Below are 14,468 nucleotides of genomic sequence, written 5' to 3' on the forward strand. Positions count from 1 at the left end.
ATCAAAGCAAAAACGGGTAAGCAGGCCCTGGACGCCTTTTATGTGCAGGTAATGCATAGTGGTGTTTCTTGTTTTACATGACGTTTGTGACTGGGAATATTCTGGGTTTAATTCTAGTACTGTATAAACGGAAGCTGCAAAGAAGTTAATTTCACGGGAAATGACTGCAACGCCGCTAAGAAGTGCAAAGGGAATGGGGTAAGTGTCTCTGTCAGTAGTTTCACAGTTCAGATACTGGGGGGGGTGGGGGGGTGATTCAAAGCCAGTCTCCTTCCTGTTCTGGAGAACTGATAGCTATGCTCTTAAAAGACATGTCTCTGTCTAGTGGATGAATACGAGAAAACCAAGTGATCTAATCTAATGCTATTCAGTGAACTGGATGCTTCACTTATTTTTGGCGACAGTTTTATTTTCTCCCAATTGTTTATCTGCTTGGATCTAGTAATGTAAAATTTCCATTGCCTGGGCACTGCATTTTATTTGACTGTCATTTACCGGTCTGGAGCTTCTCCAGATCTAGCTGCATCCACTCTTCCAGTCTCTAACGGTATTAGACTTGGGGTGTGTGGAAGTCTCAGCACAGAAGAGCCTGCTCTCGCTGTGCTTCTGTTCTCTGTAGTTATGATTGTTGGCAAGTTCTGTGGCTTTCCTCTGTTAGCTTTTCCTCTCAATGCTTAATGCTTTTAATAAAGCAGATGAGAACAGTAGATATTATTAAATTTTTGATATTCTCCTTCATTGGACACACTTTTCAAAATAGATTATTTAATATTTTACCTTGATATTTTAGATTTGCTAAAATTTTTTCATTGATGTTTATTCATATTTCGATATATATATTGTGTTTCCAAAAAAAAAAGATTTTTAAAGGAAAACTAACTTATGTGACTCTAATATTGGACTTCCTTTCCTATTCTTTGGGTTTATTTTTCTATTTTCCTTGTCAATACCAAATTTTTGTGGTTACTGTGGCTTTTTAGTGTATCTGGATCATAAAACAAAGCTATCTATCTTCGCTTTTCTTCAGCAGTGAAAAGTATTGGTTGTTGTAGACATTTTCTTAAATACATAATTTAGCTTGACAGATTTGTATATTGAACTCCCAGCAGCAATGAATAACTGTCCTCCTCTCCCCACACCCTCCCTGGTACATACTGTAATATGTCTTACTGGTCTTGGCCTCTCTGACTGGAGTAAGATAAAATCTCAAAGTAGTTTTACCTTGCATATCCCTGGTGACTAAGAATGCTGAACTCCTTTAAGTGTCTCTCAGCATATAATAGGAGACAGAATGCCTCAACCAATGTCCAGTGCCAGGAAAAGGTTACATCTTGCTGAGCTATTGGCCACAGGGGTCCCGTGAGCACCCCAAACATCTCAGGCTATGGCCAAGCCTATATAAGACTCTCTTCACATGTTGGTGGTAAGGCTTTATTGCTGAAGACCATACTTACTCATGTCACCAAACATGGAGAAGTCAGGCTGGTGTCCAACTAGAAACATCACCCTTAGTGCCCATCATTCATATTGCTGAAAGGTTCTCTGCTACTGGAGGGAAAGGTAGGCATCGGTGTTACCGAGGTCCAAACCCTGTGACCTCCAACCGTGGCCTGCCTGCATGAAAAACCGCCCGGATACAATAGTGGCACAAGTGTCACAGTTGTAACCAATCACCTTCCGACTGCAGCCAAGGCCGCTCCGTGAGATGGAATCAATACCTGATGAAAGTGGCCCAGAACCTGAGATTAGAAAAGTCATGGACATAGAGGAAACTCTCCTACTGTTATTCTGCTAAACAAACATAGCGATAAAAGGACGCAGAATAAGCTATTGCTACAGCCATAGATCAGTACCTCCATCAACCCTTAAACCAAAGAAGCTCCTCCTTTGAGTAGAAGGGAATTAACATAACGGCCCACAACTGGCCAGTGTGCAGACACTGAGAAACTTTGGAGCACTGAATGCTAACTGGGTATCATCATCAAACCCTTTGCTCAAGGGTCGGGGGTCTATGAAAAAGAGGAGGCAGAGGGGTTGGAAGGGCCAGAGCTGATGGTTGATTCCACGGAATGGAATTTCTGAACCGAACAGCACTGCTGCACCCATGGACTCACAGAGCTCACAGAACCAGCACGGGCTCAGGGTAAATGGGGTCCCAGGACTGAGGGGGAGGTGATCACAGCATCCAACTCCTAAGAACCTAGTTTGGGAACTGATTCCTGATGGCAAAAGGAAAATCTTTTTTTCTTTAAAAGAGTGGCACTAAATACATCTACTGCACCACAGGGCGGGCCCCATGGAGTTGGCCAACACAAATAAACTCCCCAGTTTGGGGTTTGTCCAGGAGGAAGGAGAAGGGAGAGGGGAAGAAGGGGGGAGGGGAGGAGGAGGAGGAGGGGGAAGGGTTCTTTTTGTTTGGCATGTTCTCTCTCTCTCTCTCTCTCTCTCTCTCTCTCTCTTTATTCTTATGAGAGAGGAGGGAAGGAGAAAACAAAGTTGGGTGTGAAAAGTTAAAGGAAGAAATAAACACTCAAAATATACTGAATGAAAAAGTCAATGAATTTTTTAAAGAAGAAAAACATAAAAGGAAATGCCTTTATTTAAAAGTACAACTAGGATTTTGTCATGAGGAACATACTTTAGAATTGAATCTTTGTAAAAGGCTCACTGGGGAGTCAGAGGGGATGACTCAGCAGGTAAGGCTTGCTGCTCTCTCCTCAGCCTCAGTCATTGACTCAGGACCTCCTGTAGCTCAAACTGCAGGAGCCGGAATCCGATGCCTCTGTTCTGCATGGGTCCATTCATTCATGTGTACATACTCACACGCATTAAAAAAATGATCAAAATGTTTTTAAAAGGTATTTGTGAAGACGACTGATTCATCTCTGAACATAGAGGTCATGCACTAGGGTTTTTCGTTTGTTTGGTTGTTTTTTGTTTTTTTTTTTTTTCCGGTTTGTTGTTGGTTGGATGGTTGGTTGGTTGGTTGGGGTGTTGTTGGCTCCTTGAGTTATCTTGGAAGCGGGAGCCTCAGTTGAGAAACCCCTTCCATCTGACTGTCCTATTGGCAAGTCAGCAGTACATTTTCTTGACTAATGATTGCCCTGTGGGGCCCAGCCCCACTGTGGGCAGTGGTCCTGGCAGGGGTCCTGGGTTGTGTAAGAAAAGTCACTGAGCAAGCCACAGGGAGCAGGCCAGGAGGCAATGGCCTCTGCTTCAGCTCCTACCCCTCAGTTTGAGCCTTGAACTCCTGCTGACAGGAATGAGCTGCTAGCTGCAGTGAAACTGGGATAAATCCCTCTCCTTTCCAAGCTGCTTCGGTCATGGTGTTTATCACAGCAATATAACGCATAGGCTGGCGTGTCATAAAGCAATTACATTTCACTTTTATAACATTATCGGAGAAGACAAAGCACTTTTAAAAGATAGGCAATAAGAATTAAAATATATTTTCACATTGTGGTCATTTTGCCCTTGGATTATGCTACCGAGGTTTTAATTACTTTTTCTAGCATACTCCTCATATCGTGTAGCTACAAAAACCTTAAAAATATTGTACGTATTTCAGTCAGTCGCTTACATCAGATTTAACTACTAAGGTGATTCAAAATGACTGCATATTTTTCCATTTTAGATATGTAATAACTTTGGTCATTGCCAATGCTTCCCTGACTACAGGCCTCCAGATTGTAACTTACAGATTGGATCACCAGGGGGCAGCATTGACGATGGAAACCTTCTCCGAACTGGTCAGTAAAACCAAACCCTACAAAGCAAGTAGAGTGTTGTTCTCTGTGGTAGTAATCAATAATTAATGATAATAATAATAATACTAATATAATAAATTTGACATGTTAGTCAAATCTTTCGAGGCCCAATTACAATAGACTTATCTGGTACTGTATTTGTAATGAGTTTTCTCAGGTGCATTCAACCAACTTAATGAAGTCAACAGAAATAGAATTGTACTCTTAAGTTTTAATAAATGTCATTGAGTAAAATTTTAAAAGTCATATATATTAATAATATTAATACTATAATTCATATTATTAAAACTGAACATTGTTGAAAAGCAGCTCTGGAATACACTGTTCATTCTGAATGAAACTTAAAAAAAATGTACAGCAAAATATAAATGTATTCCTGCCGGGAAATAATGGTAAGTCCCATTCTGAATACACGCTCATAGTTTCCTTGTTTCTATGGTGAATAAGGGCAGTATCATAAGTTACCCTCTGGATCAATCATTCATTCCTTCATACATTCCCTCCATGAGCATATTATCAGGCGTTTGAGGGAGGAATAATATTGAGATCCACGTCTCAGAAAGTCAACATATACAATAACATAGAAGTTCAATAATGAAATATACTACCCAGCAAGCAATGGTGTTAGGTATATTAGCCTGAAGTAGATATATAAGTGAATATAAATGGCAATCAATACATTGATTTATATATCATGTATTTGAAGAACATCAATGACTAAAACACAGTTGTAAATTAACACATGAAGCAAAAGGTTCAAGGAGCCTGTACAATGTTTGAGGACAGAGTCAGAGGTTAACCAGATCAGATATAATCTGTTTAAATGTGTATAGTGAGAACACATGACTGGAGTCTCAACACACCGGAGTCTGAGGCAGAGGGATTGCTACAAGCTTGAGGTTTGCCTGGGCTAAAGTGAAAAACCCTAACTGTGTTAGTTAGAGCAATTACACCCTATTGCTGTGATTAGACACCACACTCGCCCAACTTGGGGCTCCCTCTTCTTATCCCAATAGTGGTGGATTTTCCTCTGGGGCCCATGGCATTTCCAGCCACCGTCTCTTGCCAAGCCAGGCATTGTAGCTCGCATGGTTCCCAGCTAGGGAAGACCACTGACTTTTCTTCTTGCAGTCACATGCAAAGCACTTTCCAGCACTGTGAACACTCTCCAGTAGAGAGAAAACTTCTAGACAGTGACAGGTTGACATTGTGACGTCCCATGATTCAATATTGCGCTGTGTCCAGTAATAAGGTCTTAACATCACATTCTAGGGCGTAACCAAGAGTGTTCACTACAGCCTGTAATATTTGTCGGATCTTTGAACCTTCGTTGGCCAAACTCACAAAGGGGTAACCCGCTCCTGATAACGAACGTTTTATTTGCTCACTTCTGGTGTCTCGTGGGGGCTTTGTCATTCCATTCTTGCATACATCCACTTAAACTCTGGTGTGTGTGTGTGCGTGTGTGTGTGTGTGTGCGTGTGTGCGTGTGTGTGCGTGTGTGCGTGTGTGCGTGTGCGTGTGTGTGCGTGTGTGTGCGTGTGTGTGTGTGTGTGTGTGTGTGTGTGCGTGAGTGCGCGTGTGTGCGCGTGTGTGTGTGCGTATGTGTGTGTGTGTGCGTGCGTGCCTGTGTGCGTGCGTGTGTGTGTGTGTGCGTGTGTGTGTGCGTGTGTGCGTGCGTGTGTGTGTGTGCGTGTGTGTGCGTGTGCGTATGCGTGCGTGTATGTGCGTGTGCGTGTGCGTATGCGTGGTGTGTGTGTGTGCGTGCGTGCGTGCGTGCGTGTGTGTGCGTGTGTGCGTGTGTGTGTGTGTGTGTGTGTGTGTGTGTGTGTGTGTTAGGAAGCCTCTACAGTAGTAATTTCCTTATGATCTTTTCAAGAAGTCCTTAGTTGTCCCTCCCTGTGTCCCCTTTACCCTGCCTTCCCATCCCCGGTCTGCTTCCTGGCTTCCTATTCCTTTATTCCTTTTTACCCCTTTGACCACCGTGTTTTATCTCCTTCTCTTTTAACAGAGATCCCCCACGGTTCTTTAGTAATTTCCCGACTTCTCTAGCTGTTCCAACCAACACACACGTATCTGAAGATCCAAAGCTAATGCCTACAGATGAGAAAAAGCTGTTGAATGTTTGCCTTTCTGGGTCTGGGTTACCTCATTTGATTGGTTCTGGTTCTATCCACTTACTTGTGAATTTCATTTCCTTACATCTGAATAATGTTCCCTGTGTAACTGTCCCATGTTGCTGTAAAATTACAAAAAAATAAATAAATAAATAAAGGGCTGTCTTTTACTCCCACTAGGTCTGGCACTGCAGTGCCCCCAAGATATCTGGTGGATATCCTCATCTCAGTCAGCAAAGCCTCTCACCCGCTTTGCTCCATCCCATATCACACTGCCGATGGCTTCTCTCTGAGCCTGGCAGCAATCTCTCTACCCATCCAGCTCCCAAGGCAGGCTGTCACCATGCCAGAAATATACATCGCAATTCTGTGGCGGCTCAGTGTCCCGCTGCCACATACTCTTAAACTTAATTCTCCACAAGAAAGAACACACAACACAATAACGTCTGATCCAGTTGATAAGATACAATTGCCCACCTACACGTACAAAGTCCTATACACACCCATCCCTTAAAAACATTCATAAAGGTACAGAGTGGAATCTTTTTTTTTTTTTTTTTTTTTATTTTTTTTATTATTAACTTGAGTATTTCTTATATACATTTCGAATGTTATTCCCTTTCCCGGTTTCCGGGCAAACATCCCCCTCCCCCCTCCCCTTCCTTATGGGTGTTCCCCTCCCCCCATTGCTGCCCTCTCCCCAACAGTCTAGTTCACTAGGGGTTCAGTCTTAGCAGGACCCAGGGCAGAGTGGAATCTTAACATCAGCCTCCATGTTCTCTCGGCAGCTTCCTGTCCATCTTTTCCTCTTCCTAAAACTTTTCTCCCGCCCATCCTTTCTTCTCATCCAATGACAGGCCTCATTCTATCTTGTACCTGCCCACTGCATGATGACATCATCCTACAGTCCCATATCTTCATTATCCATTCACCAGCTAATGGACATTTAGCTGTTTCCATTTGCTGGGTGTTATGAGTAGAGCGTAATGAAGATGGATGACCAAGCATGCTATCATAGACGAGAGAGTCCTTTGGGTGTATGTCCGAGATTGGTGGAGCTGGGTAATGTGGTACATGTGTTTTTAGCTTTTTTGGGAAACCTCACTAATTTGTGTAATGGCTGCACAAGTTTCCCCTCACACCAGCAGTGAGTAAGTATTCCTGCTACATCCACACCAGTATTAGTCATTATTTGTGGGGGCCGGGGGTGTTTTTTTCTTATTCATTTTGACTAGGATAAGGTGAAATCACAAAGTAGTTTTAACTTCTAGTTCCCTAATTGCCAAGGATGTTGAACGTTTTTTAAAAAAAAAATGTTTCTCAGCCATTTGTATTTTGTCTTTTAAGAACCCTGGTTAGGTCTATGCTCCAGTTTTTAGTTAGGCTGGTTTTTCTTGGTGTTCGGGGTGTTTGTTTGCTCTCTGCGTGTCCTAGATACTAACCCCCGATTTGAGATGCCTGATCAAGACCTTCCATCCCATAAGCTGCCTCTTCACTCAAACGGCCCCATCGTGACTGTTCAGATGTCTTAGTTTCCTGAGGTCCCGTCTGTCAATTGTTCATCCTAACATGTGCACCCCCTGGACTCCTGTTCAGGAAGTCCTTTCTTGGGCCAAGGAGTTCAAACCTAGTCCCCATTTTTTTCTTCTGCCGGATTCACAGGATAAGGACTTCTGGTGAAGTTCTCGGTCCGTCGGAGTCTAGTCCTTTCTTGCAGAGCAGAGATACGGAGCCAGTCTAGTTCTTGTGCTTACCTGGTTTGTGGAGCGCCATTTGTTGAAGATTCTGTCTTTTACCCAATGTGCATTTCCTGTCTCTTCGTAGACACTCAGGTGCCTGGAGCAGCGTGGGCTTGGATTAGGGTTTTCAGTTCTATTCCATTGACCCCCACACTTGTTTCTATACCAGTCTTGGGCTATTTTATTATGATAGCTTTGTAGCATAAGTTGAAATCTGGGAGGGTAATACCTTCAGCAGATTTTTTTAAATTGTTTATTGTTATTTTAGCTATCTTATGTCTTTTGTGTTTCCCCGTGAAATTTAAGATTTTTTTTTCAGTTTCTTTGAAGGATTGCATTGGGATTTTGATGTGGACCACATTGGTCTGCAGATTTCTTTTGGTAGGTAGTCCATTTTCACAATATTGATCCTACCAATTCAGGAGCACAGGTCTTCTAAGATCTCCTTTTGTCTTTTCAGGTTCATAAATCTTCCATTCCATAAATCTTTCACTGCCTTGGTTATATTTATTCCAGGATTGCTAGCACCTGCACACAGATGTGGTGCTGGTGCCAAAGGGAATTTTTGTACACATAAAATGTTAATACTACATGAAAAGACATGGTTTGATAAAAATGTGTTCATCCATGGAGAGAGGCTTATCTAGCAAGACAGTAGATAAAAGTTTTATAACCAAGTTTCTCTTCACTTAGGCTTTATTAGCAGTGAATTCTTAAATATTTAAATGAGAGTTGCTATTAAGTTATTCATAAAATAAGAATTTGAATCAGGTTGAGCAGACCTGGTTCTTCCACAATTTATGACTCTGTGGGGGAAACCTTCAGTCTTTTTTTTCTCGGTGTTTGAAATATACAGCCGTTGTCATTGTTCACAGATGCTCTGCTGTGGACACAGGAATTTTTCCCCCTCCTTTCTAGAAGAGCTTAGAGCCTTGGGATGTGGGTAGGTTGGTCAGTGGTATCTTTTGCACTGGTATTACCAGTGAACCATTCCACGCAAGTGTACAGCACCAGAAAACTTAAATAAACATGGAGAAACCATTAATGGGAAAAGACCTATGGAAAACGTATCATGTGCTTTTGAAGAGTCCTCTTATTTACCCCAAGATAGTCACCTGCAGTCTGCCACAGCATTAGCCACGTTACGCACACTACACGTGAGATTAAAGCGACTCAGATGAACCTGTCCTTTCTGGTGTCTCCTTTCCAGATTCGGCTTTGGCTACAAAGCGTCTGAGTCAACACACGGACAGCTGGGTGATCCTGGGCTTCTTCATCTTCCTGCCTTTCATCATGACTCTCCTCCTTGGGATCATAAAGAGAAACGAAAGGAAAATTGTGCCCCAGAGAGAACAAGAAAGATGAGGGGTAAATACCGCCTGGTGTGAGTTTCCTGGGCTAGCTAATGGGGCTCCGCCTATATCTGCATCATAAGCCCATACTGATGGCTTCTAACATCTTCTCACTCCCTTTCTCCGCATCAGGTGCCCTGGACCTTTTCCTAGTTGAGTTCCACACTGAACTGGGGACTTAATTCTCCTGATGAGACTAAAATCAGGGCGTCACTGTAACTTTTCCTCTGCCCTGTGTCTAACCCATGCCATGGAGTTGAACTTCAAGGGAAAAAAACCACTTTCTTAGTGTAGGCACAATATTGCAACTAGTTCATTAATAAATTATTTTCATGTCCTAATCCTTCCATATTTGCCTCAATTGCTACCAAAGTCTTGTTTCTGAAGTCACACGCTGTTCTCCATATTCACGCGGGCTTTTCTGGCTTGTGCATCTCTCTGGGCAACTAGGCATTTTACTCACAGACAGTAAGAAACTCCGCTATGCCCAAGTGCAACCCCATGTCTTGGGCCTTTTGCTGCTATTTTAACTCTGGCCATCAGTAAGAGGCCTGAAAAAGAAGCCATAAAGGAGTCTTCACAAGGATAGTCCAGGGTTCCTAAGTGGCTAGAGTAAGGACACCATAACCTGACACCACAGAGTGATTAGCCTGGCACCCACTGGCTGGACCCTTTGACCAAACTGCCCCCCATATTAGATGACCCAGACTTCCAGGACTTATAATGTGCAGTAGGTAATTACATGCACAGCCATTCAAGCTAACCTCCCTGAACCGCCTCTGGCCAATTTTAAATGTTCTCTTTTGCATGTTATACATGCATACAAAGAAATGTTCCCTGACTGTAAAAGGGCACCCAAACAGAGACACCACACATGCCCCAATAGTCCATGGTACCTCACTACACACGCCAGTTGCTATCAAGGCTGCTGCCTGCCCTGTTCTAACAGATGAAATCGCTAACTGCTGGCTCATTCCCTGTGGCCGCTCTTACTTTTCTACCGTATTCCTATCACTAGAGCACATCTGAACACCTCGTGCAGCAAACGACAGTGGGCTGTAGGATCCCCACACTTGTGAAAACGTCTCAATGGGAGGTCAGTGGCTGTTTCTGGTCTTTTATCGATGACTTTCCTCCATAATAACTTAATACCATAGTAGGCCTAGTTTCTAAAGGATGAGAGTTGGATCAGCACACAGTTCTGGAAGCTGGGAGGTTAATGTTTGAGAGGCTGCATCAAGTTAGGTCCTTTTTGATGGGGGTATTCTCTGAAAGGCCCTGATATGGAAACGTGAGAGGTACACCCAAGAGACACGCCACGCTGGCTTCCATAAAAGACCAGTTCTCAGGATAGTTTAGCAGCTTGCTAAATCATGAAGCTATGAGAGGGCTATTCCTCTAATTCACAACCTGATCACCTTTCAAAGGTTCTACCTTGCTCCTCTTTTTAATGCTTCACAGTGTGGGTTATATTTTTTTTTTCTTTTTTTCGGAGCTAGGGACCAAACCCAGGGCCTTGCGCTTGCTAGGCAAGCGCTCTACCACTGAGCTAAATCCCCAACCCCACGGGTTATGTTTTTAACATGTATTTTGGTGGGGAAATTAATCTATAACACTTGCAAATATGGTATCAACTTTGAACTTCCTTTGGAAGTTATTAATGATCCATTTTACTAAGATATTTTCAGTTGTACACGTGTTATATCTATATTGCTTATGTAGAAGAACAAGAAAATGGAGAAGGAGGAAGAAAAGGAGGAAGAGGAGGAGGGGAAGAGAAGGAGAAGGAAGGGAAGAAGAAGAAGAAGAAGAAGAAGGAGGAGGAGGAGGAGGAGGAGGAGGAGGAGGAGGAGGAGGAGAAGAAGAAGAAGAAGAAGAAGAAGAAGAAGAAGAAGAAGAAGAAGAAGAAGAAGAAGAAGAAGAAGAAGAAGAAAGAGAAGGAGAAGGAGAAGGAGAAGGAGAAGGAGAAGGAGAAGGAGAAGGAGAAGGAGAAGGAGAAGGAGAAGGAGAAGGAGAAGGAGAAGGAAGAAAGAAGGAGAAGGAGAAGGAGAAAAGGAGGAGGAGGAGAAGAAGAAGAAGAAGAAGAAGAAGAAGAAGAAGAAGAAGAAGAAGAAGAAGAAGAAGAAGAAGAAGAAGAAGAAGAAGAAGAGGGTTCTTTATAGAGAAAAAGGAAAGGGAGACTCTTAAGGAATGCTTGATGTTGATGCTATTGAGAGAATAGCATCAGGGCCCCTGCACAGTTAATTAGCAGAGGAAAAAGCATGTTTTCTTACAGAAATATATTCATTTTCCTCATGTTTGAATGCCTTTGTTTGGATGCTTAGTCTCCACTCTTGGTGGAGTTTAACAGGCAGTGCAGCTGTTCAGAGGTGATTCCTGGCTAGGAAAAGTAGAATTGGGCCTTGAAAGTTATAAGCCGGCCCTGGTTCCCATCCACTCTACTCACTGCTTGCAGATCAACACTCACAATGTGACCCCCCTCTCTGTGCTCCTGCCAGACTGGACCAATGGACTCCTTCTGCCACGCCTTCTCTGCAATAGGGAGCTGAAATCCCCTGAAACTATAAATCCCGACCCTGTTTTCCACAACACTGAGTATATCTTACTTTAGCATACATCAACGTGAAAGAGCTAAGTGTACGTGTTTCAGGCCCGCTGGGAGATTTTAAAATCGTGCTTGGCTAAGGAAATTGCAAGCAAGCTCAGCGTGCCGGCTGTGGCACTGTTGTTACCAGGTGCCTCTAGCCACACTGAGGGCAAGCGTAAGCGGGAGAGTGGAACAGAAGGATCTGAAAACTTGCAGTCTCCAAGCACAAGGATATGCAAAGCCTCAAGTACGGCCCGTGCAGACATAGTTGTCATCGGTGAACATGTCAGCACTGTACACACAGATTAAAAGTCACTCTTTCCCATGCCAGCAGAGTTTTCCATGCTCTGCCTAAGGTGACTCTCGGTTTTCATGAATTCTTGGTTGAAAAAAGTTTAGGAATAGATTCAGAAAGTTAACTTTATTAGCTTTTGAGAGGAGGAACAGCAGAGTTGGGGGATCTATAAACCCCTGCAGCTTGCCCAGAATAGGGACACGGAGGAGTTGGAGAGGCAGGAAGCCACGCCTTTTACTACAGAGCTAGTGAATAAAAATTGGCTGACCCTAAAAAAATCAATCATCAATCAATATATTTGTACAGACTAGGGGAAATATTGTTAACAGATGCAAGACAAGAATGTGATAGGATCAACATACATATCTTGTACATTTATACAGCATCCTGTATATTCATTCAAGAACATGTAATTCCTGGTCTGTCCTACTCACCAACATTTTTATCACACTCATTCTCTTTCATGGTTGCTTTTGCTCCCCACCCCAGATCATCTGCATCCAACAGATACTGTTCGAGCATCGTCTTTTCCTTCCAAGTGCCCGCCTTAGATGACCGTATCATGTTTTCCCCCCTTGGGCTGCCTTTTTACATGATGGGTTCAAATTCTAGGGACTCACAAGTCAGGAAACCACAAATGAATTTAATGTAAAGCAAATGCCGTTTCCCTTGGATGCAGAATTGGTTTGCGAGTCCAAAGATAAGGTTCAGCATCGTTTTGCCGAGGAAAATGGGCTTGGGCATTTCCCATGTCGTGTGGTCAGAACCGCAGGACTAGGGCAAGTAGGCCACGCATCCAAGTCAAAGAATCTGACCACGTCATGTACAAGTCCTCCCCGCACTGAGAATCAGAACACCAAGTGTGCATTAGTCTGTGTTGGCTTTGTGCAGTTTTTCTTATTGTAATAGGAAGAGGGGGTGCATTCTCTTCTTTTCGAGCATGGTTTTGTGTAGAGCAGTGGTTCTCAACCTTCCTAACCACTGCGACCCTTTAACACATGTTCCTCGTGTTGTGGTGACCCCCAGTCATAAAATTATTATTGTTGCTACTTCATAACTATAATTTTGCCATCTGTTATGGATCATAATGTAAGTATCCGATATGCAGGGTATCTGATACAGGACCCCTGCGAAAGGACACGACCTCACAGGTTGAGAACCAGTGGTGTAAAGGGAACAGAATGGACAGCCTGTCCCATCCTAGATGTGGTGGGTCAGTGCCTGTGTTACAGAATACAGTGCACAGCTGAGGGTTTCAGACAGCACTACCAACAACAGCCTTGTTATTCCTTTGCTGACTCAGGCCTGGGCCTTCCCAGAGTCAGGTGGTCACAGTGACCTGAAGGCGGCCTGTGACAGTTTGATTTTGTCTATCCCAGTACCATGTCTATTGTAAGGCATTGAGATCATTGTGGAAACCTAACACACCGGAAATGACCATGTATCATGGATTGTTTCTAGGACAAATAAACAGGGTACCCTCTGTGGCACAGCCTGAACCCCTCAACTGTGTTATGTTCTCCATGGCACAAGCACAAACCAACTAGAGACCTTGCTTCTATAGTGTCAAGTACAGACACAGTAGTGGGTCTCTGATTCCCAGCACCCTCGCTAAGATGAGACGCAGCAGAAAACTGAACCATTTCCACACTTGCCGATGCACTTTCCACGAGACCACGCAGGGGCCTGTGTCAAGCTCTGGTCAGGCAGTTATACCCTGGGGTATTCTCCCTCTGCGTGCAGTAGCATGGGGTGATGGCATCATGGCTACTGAGTGTTACTTTGGGAGAAAACCCAGCAAGAAGAAAGTGTTTCCTGAACTATTAATCCCCTGGCAGAAAAGGGCTAAGTTAGTGTCTGGGCGATTCAGACACAGGAAGTGTGAGCGGAAACCCTGAACTACTGCTTTTGTGGTTTGCCTATTAATTTGGCAGTTATGGAAATTGCCCTTGGCCTGAAAGGCAAACATAACACTTAGCAGCCGGGCCTATGGTTGGCTGTAATTGCAGAGAAGTCTATCATTTTCAGCCTAAACCTCATGTAGAACACCCTGTGGGGTTCCTACTCTTTCCCTGATGCAGAGAGGAAAGGACTGTGTAGTCAGAGTGGTCACAGTCACACACTGGCAAGTTTGAGGAGGCTGCTTCAGTTCTGGGTGAGCCTCCTCAGCTCCAGGAGGACAGAGGACATGTCAGGCTGTCCTGATGAAAGATTAGACAGCGGGGCTAGAGATATGGGTCAGTGGTGGGGACGCACGCTACTTTTATAGAGGACTCAAGGGTTGGATTCTGACCACCCGCACCGTGTGGCTCACAACTGCCAATAACTCCAGCTCTGGGGAACTTGATGTTTCTGGCTCCTGTGGACATCTGCACTCAGAACAGGCACACACATGCATGCACATACATATACATACATACATACATACATACATACATACACACACATACATACATACATACACATACACACATGTACTTAGTCTGGAGAACTTGATGTTTCTGGCTCCTGTGGACGTCTGCACTCAGAACAGGCACACACATGCATGCACATACATATACATACATACATACATACATACATACATACATACATACATATACACACACAT

The 14,468-nt window shown here is 43.7% G+C and overlaps 1 protein-coding gene across 1 annotated transcript in view; it reads left to right on the forward strand.

The window, feature by feature from the left end:
* The window catches only part of LOC116914718 (disintegrin and metalloproteinase domain-containing protein 18), a 66,059-nt gene that overhangs the window by 47,668 nt on the left and 3,923 nt on the right, over nucleotides 1–14,468 (forward strand). The window contains exons 17-19 of the mRNA XM_032919147.1: nucleotides 118–198; nucleotides 3,635–3,749; nucleotides 8,834–8,991. Coding sequence (XP_032775038.1) covers nucleotides 118–198; nucleotides 3,635–3,749; nucleotides 8,834–8,988 — 351 coding nt within the window. The 3' untranslated portion in view covers nucleotides 8,989–8,991. The remainder of the gene's footprint in view (nucleotides 1–117; nucleotides 199–3,634; nucleotides 3,750–8,833; nucleotides 8,992–14,468) is intronic.

Source organism: Rattus rattus, chromosome 13 (assembly GCF_011064425.1).
Source record: "Rattus rattus isolate New Zealand chromosome 13, Rrattus_CSIRO_v1, whole genome shotgun sequence".
NCBI classification, from domain to species: domain Eukaryota; kingdom Metazoa; phylum Chordata; class Mammalia; order Rodentia; family Muridae; genus Rattus; species Rattus rattus.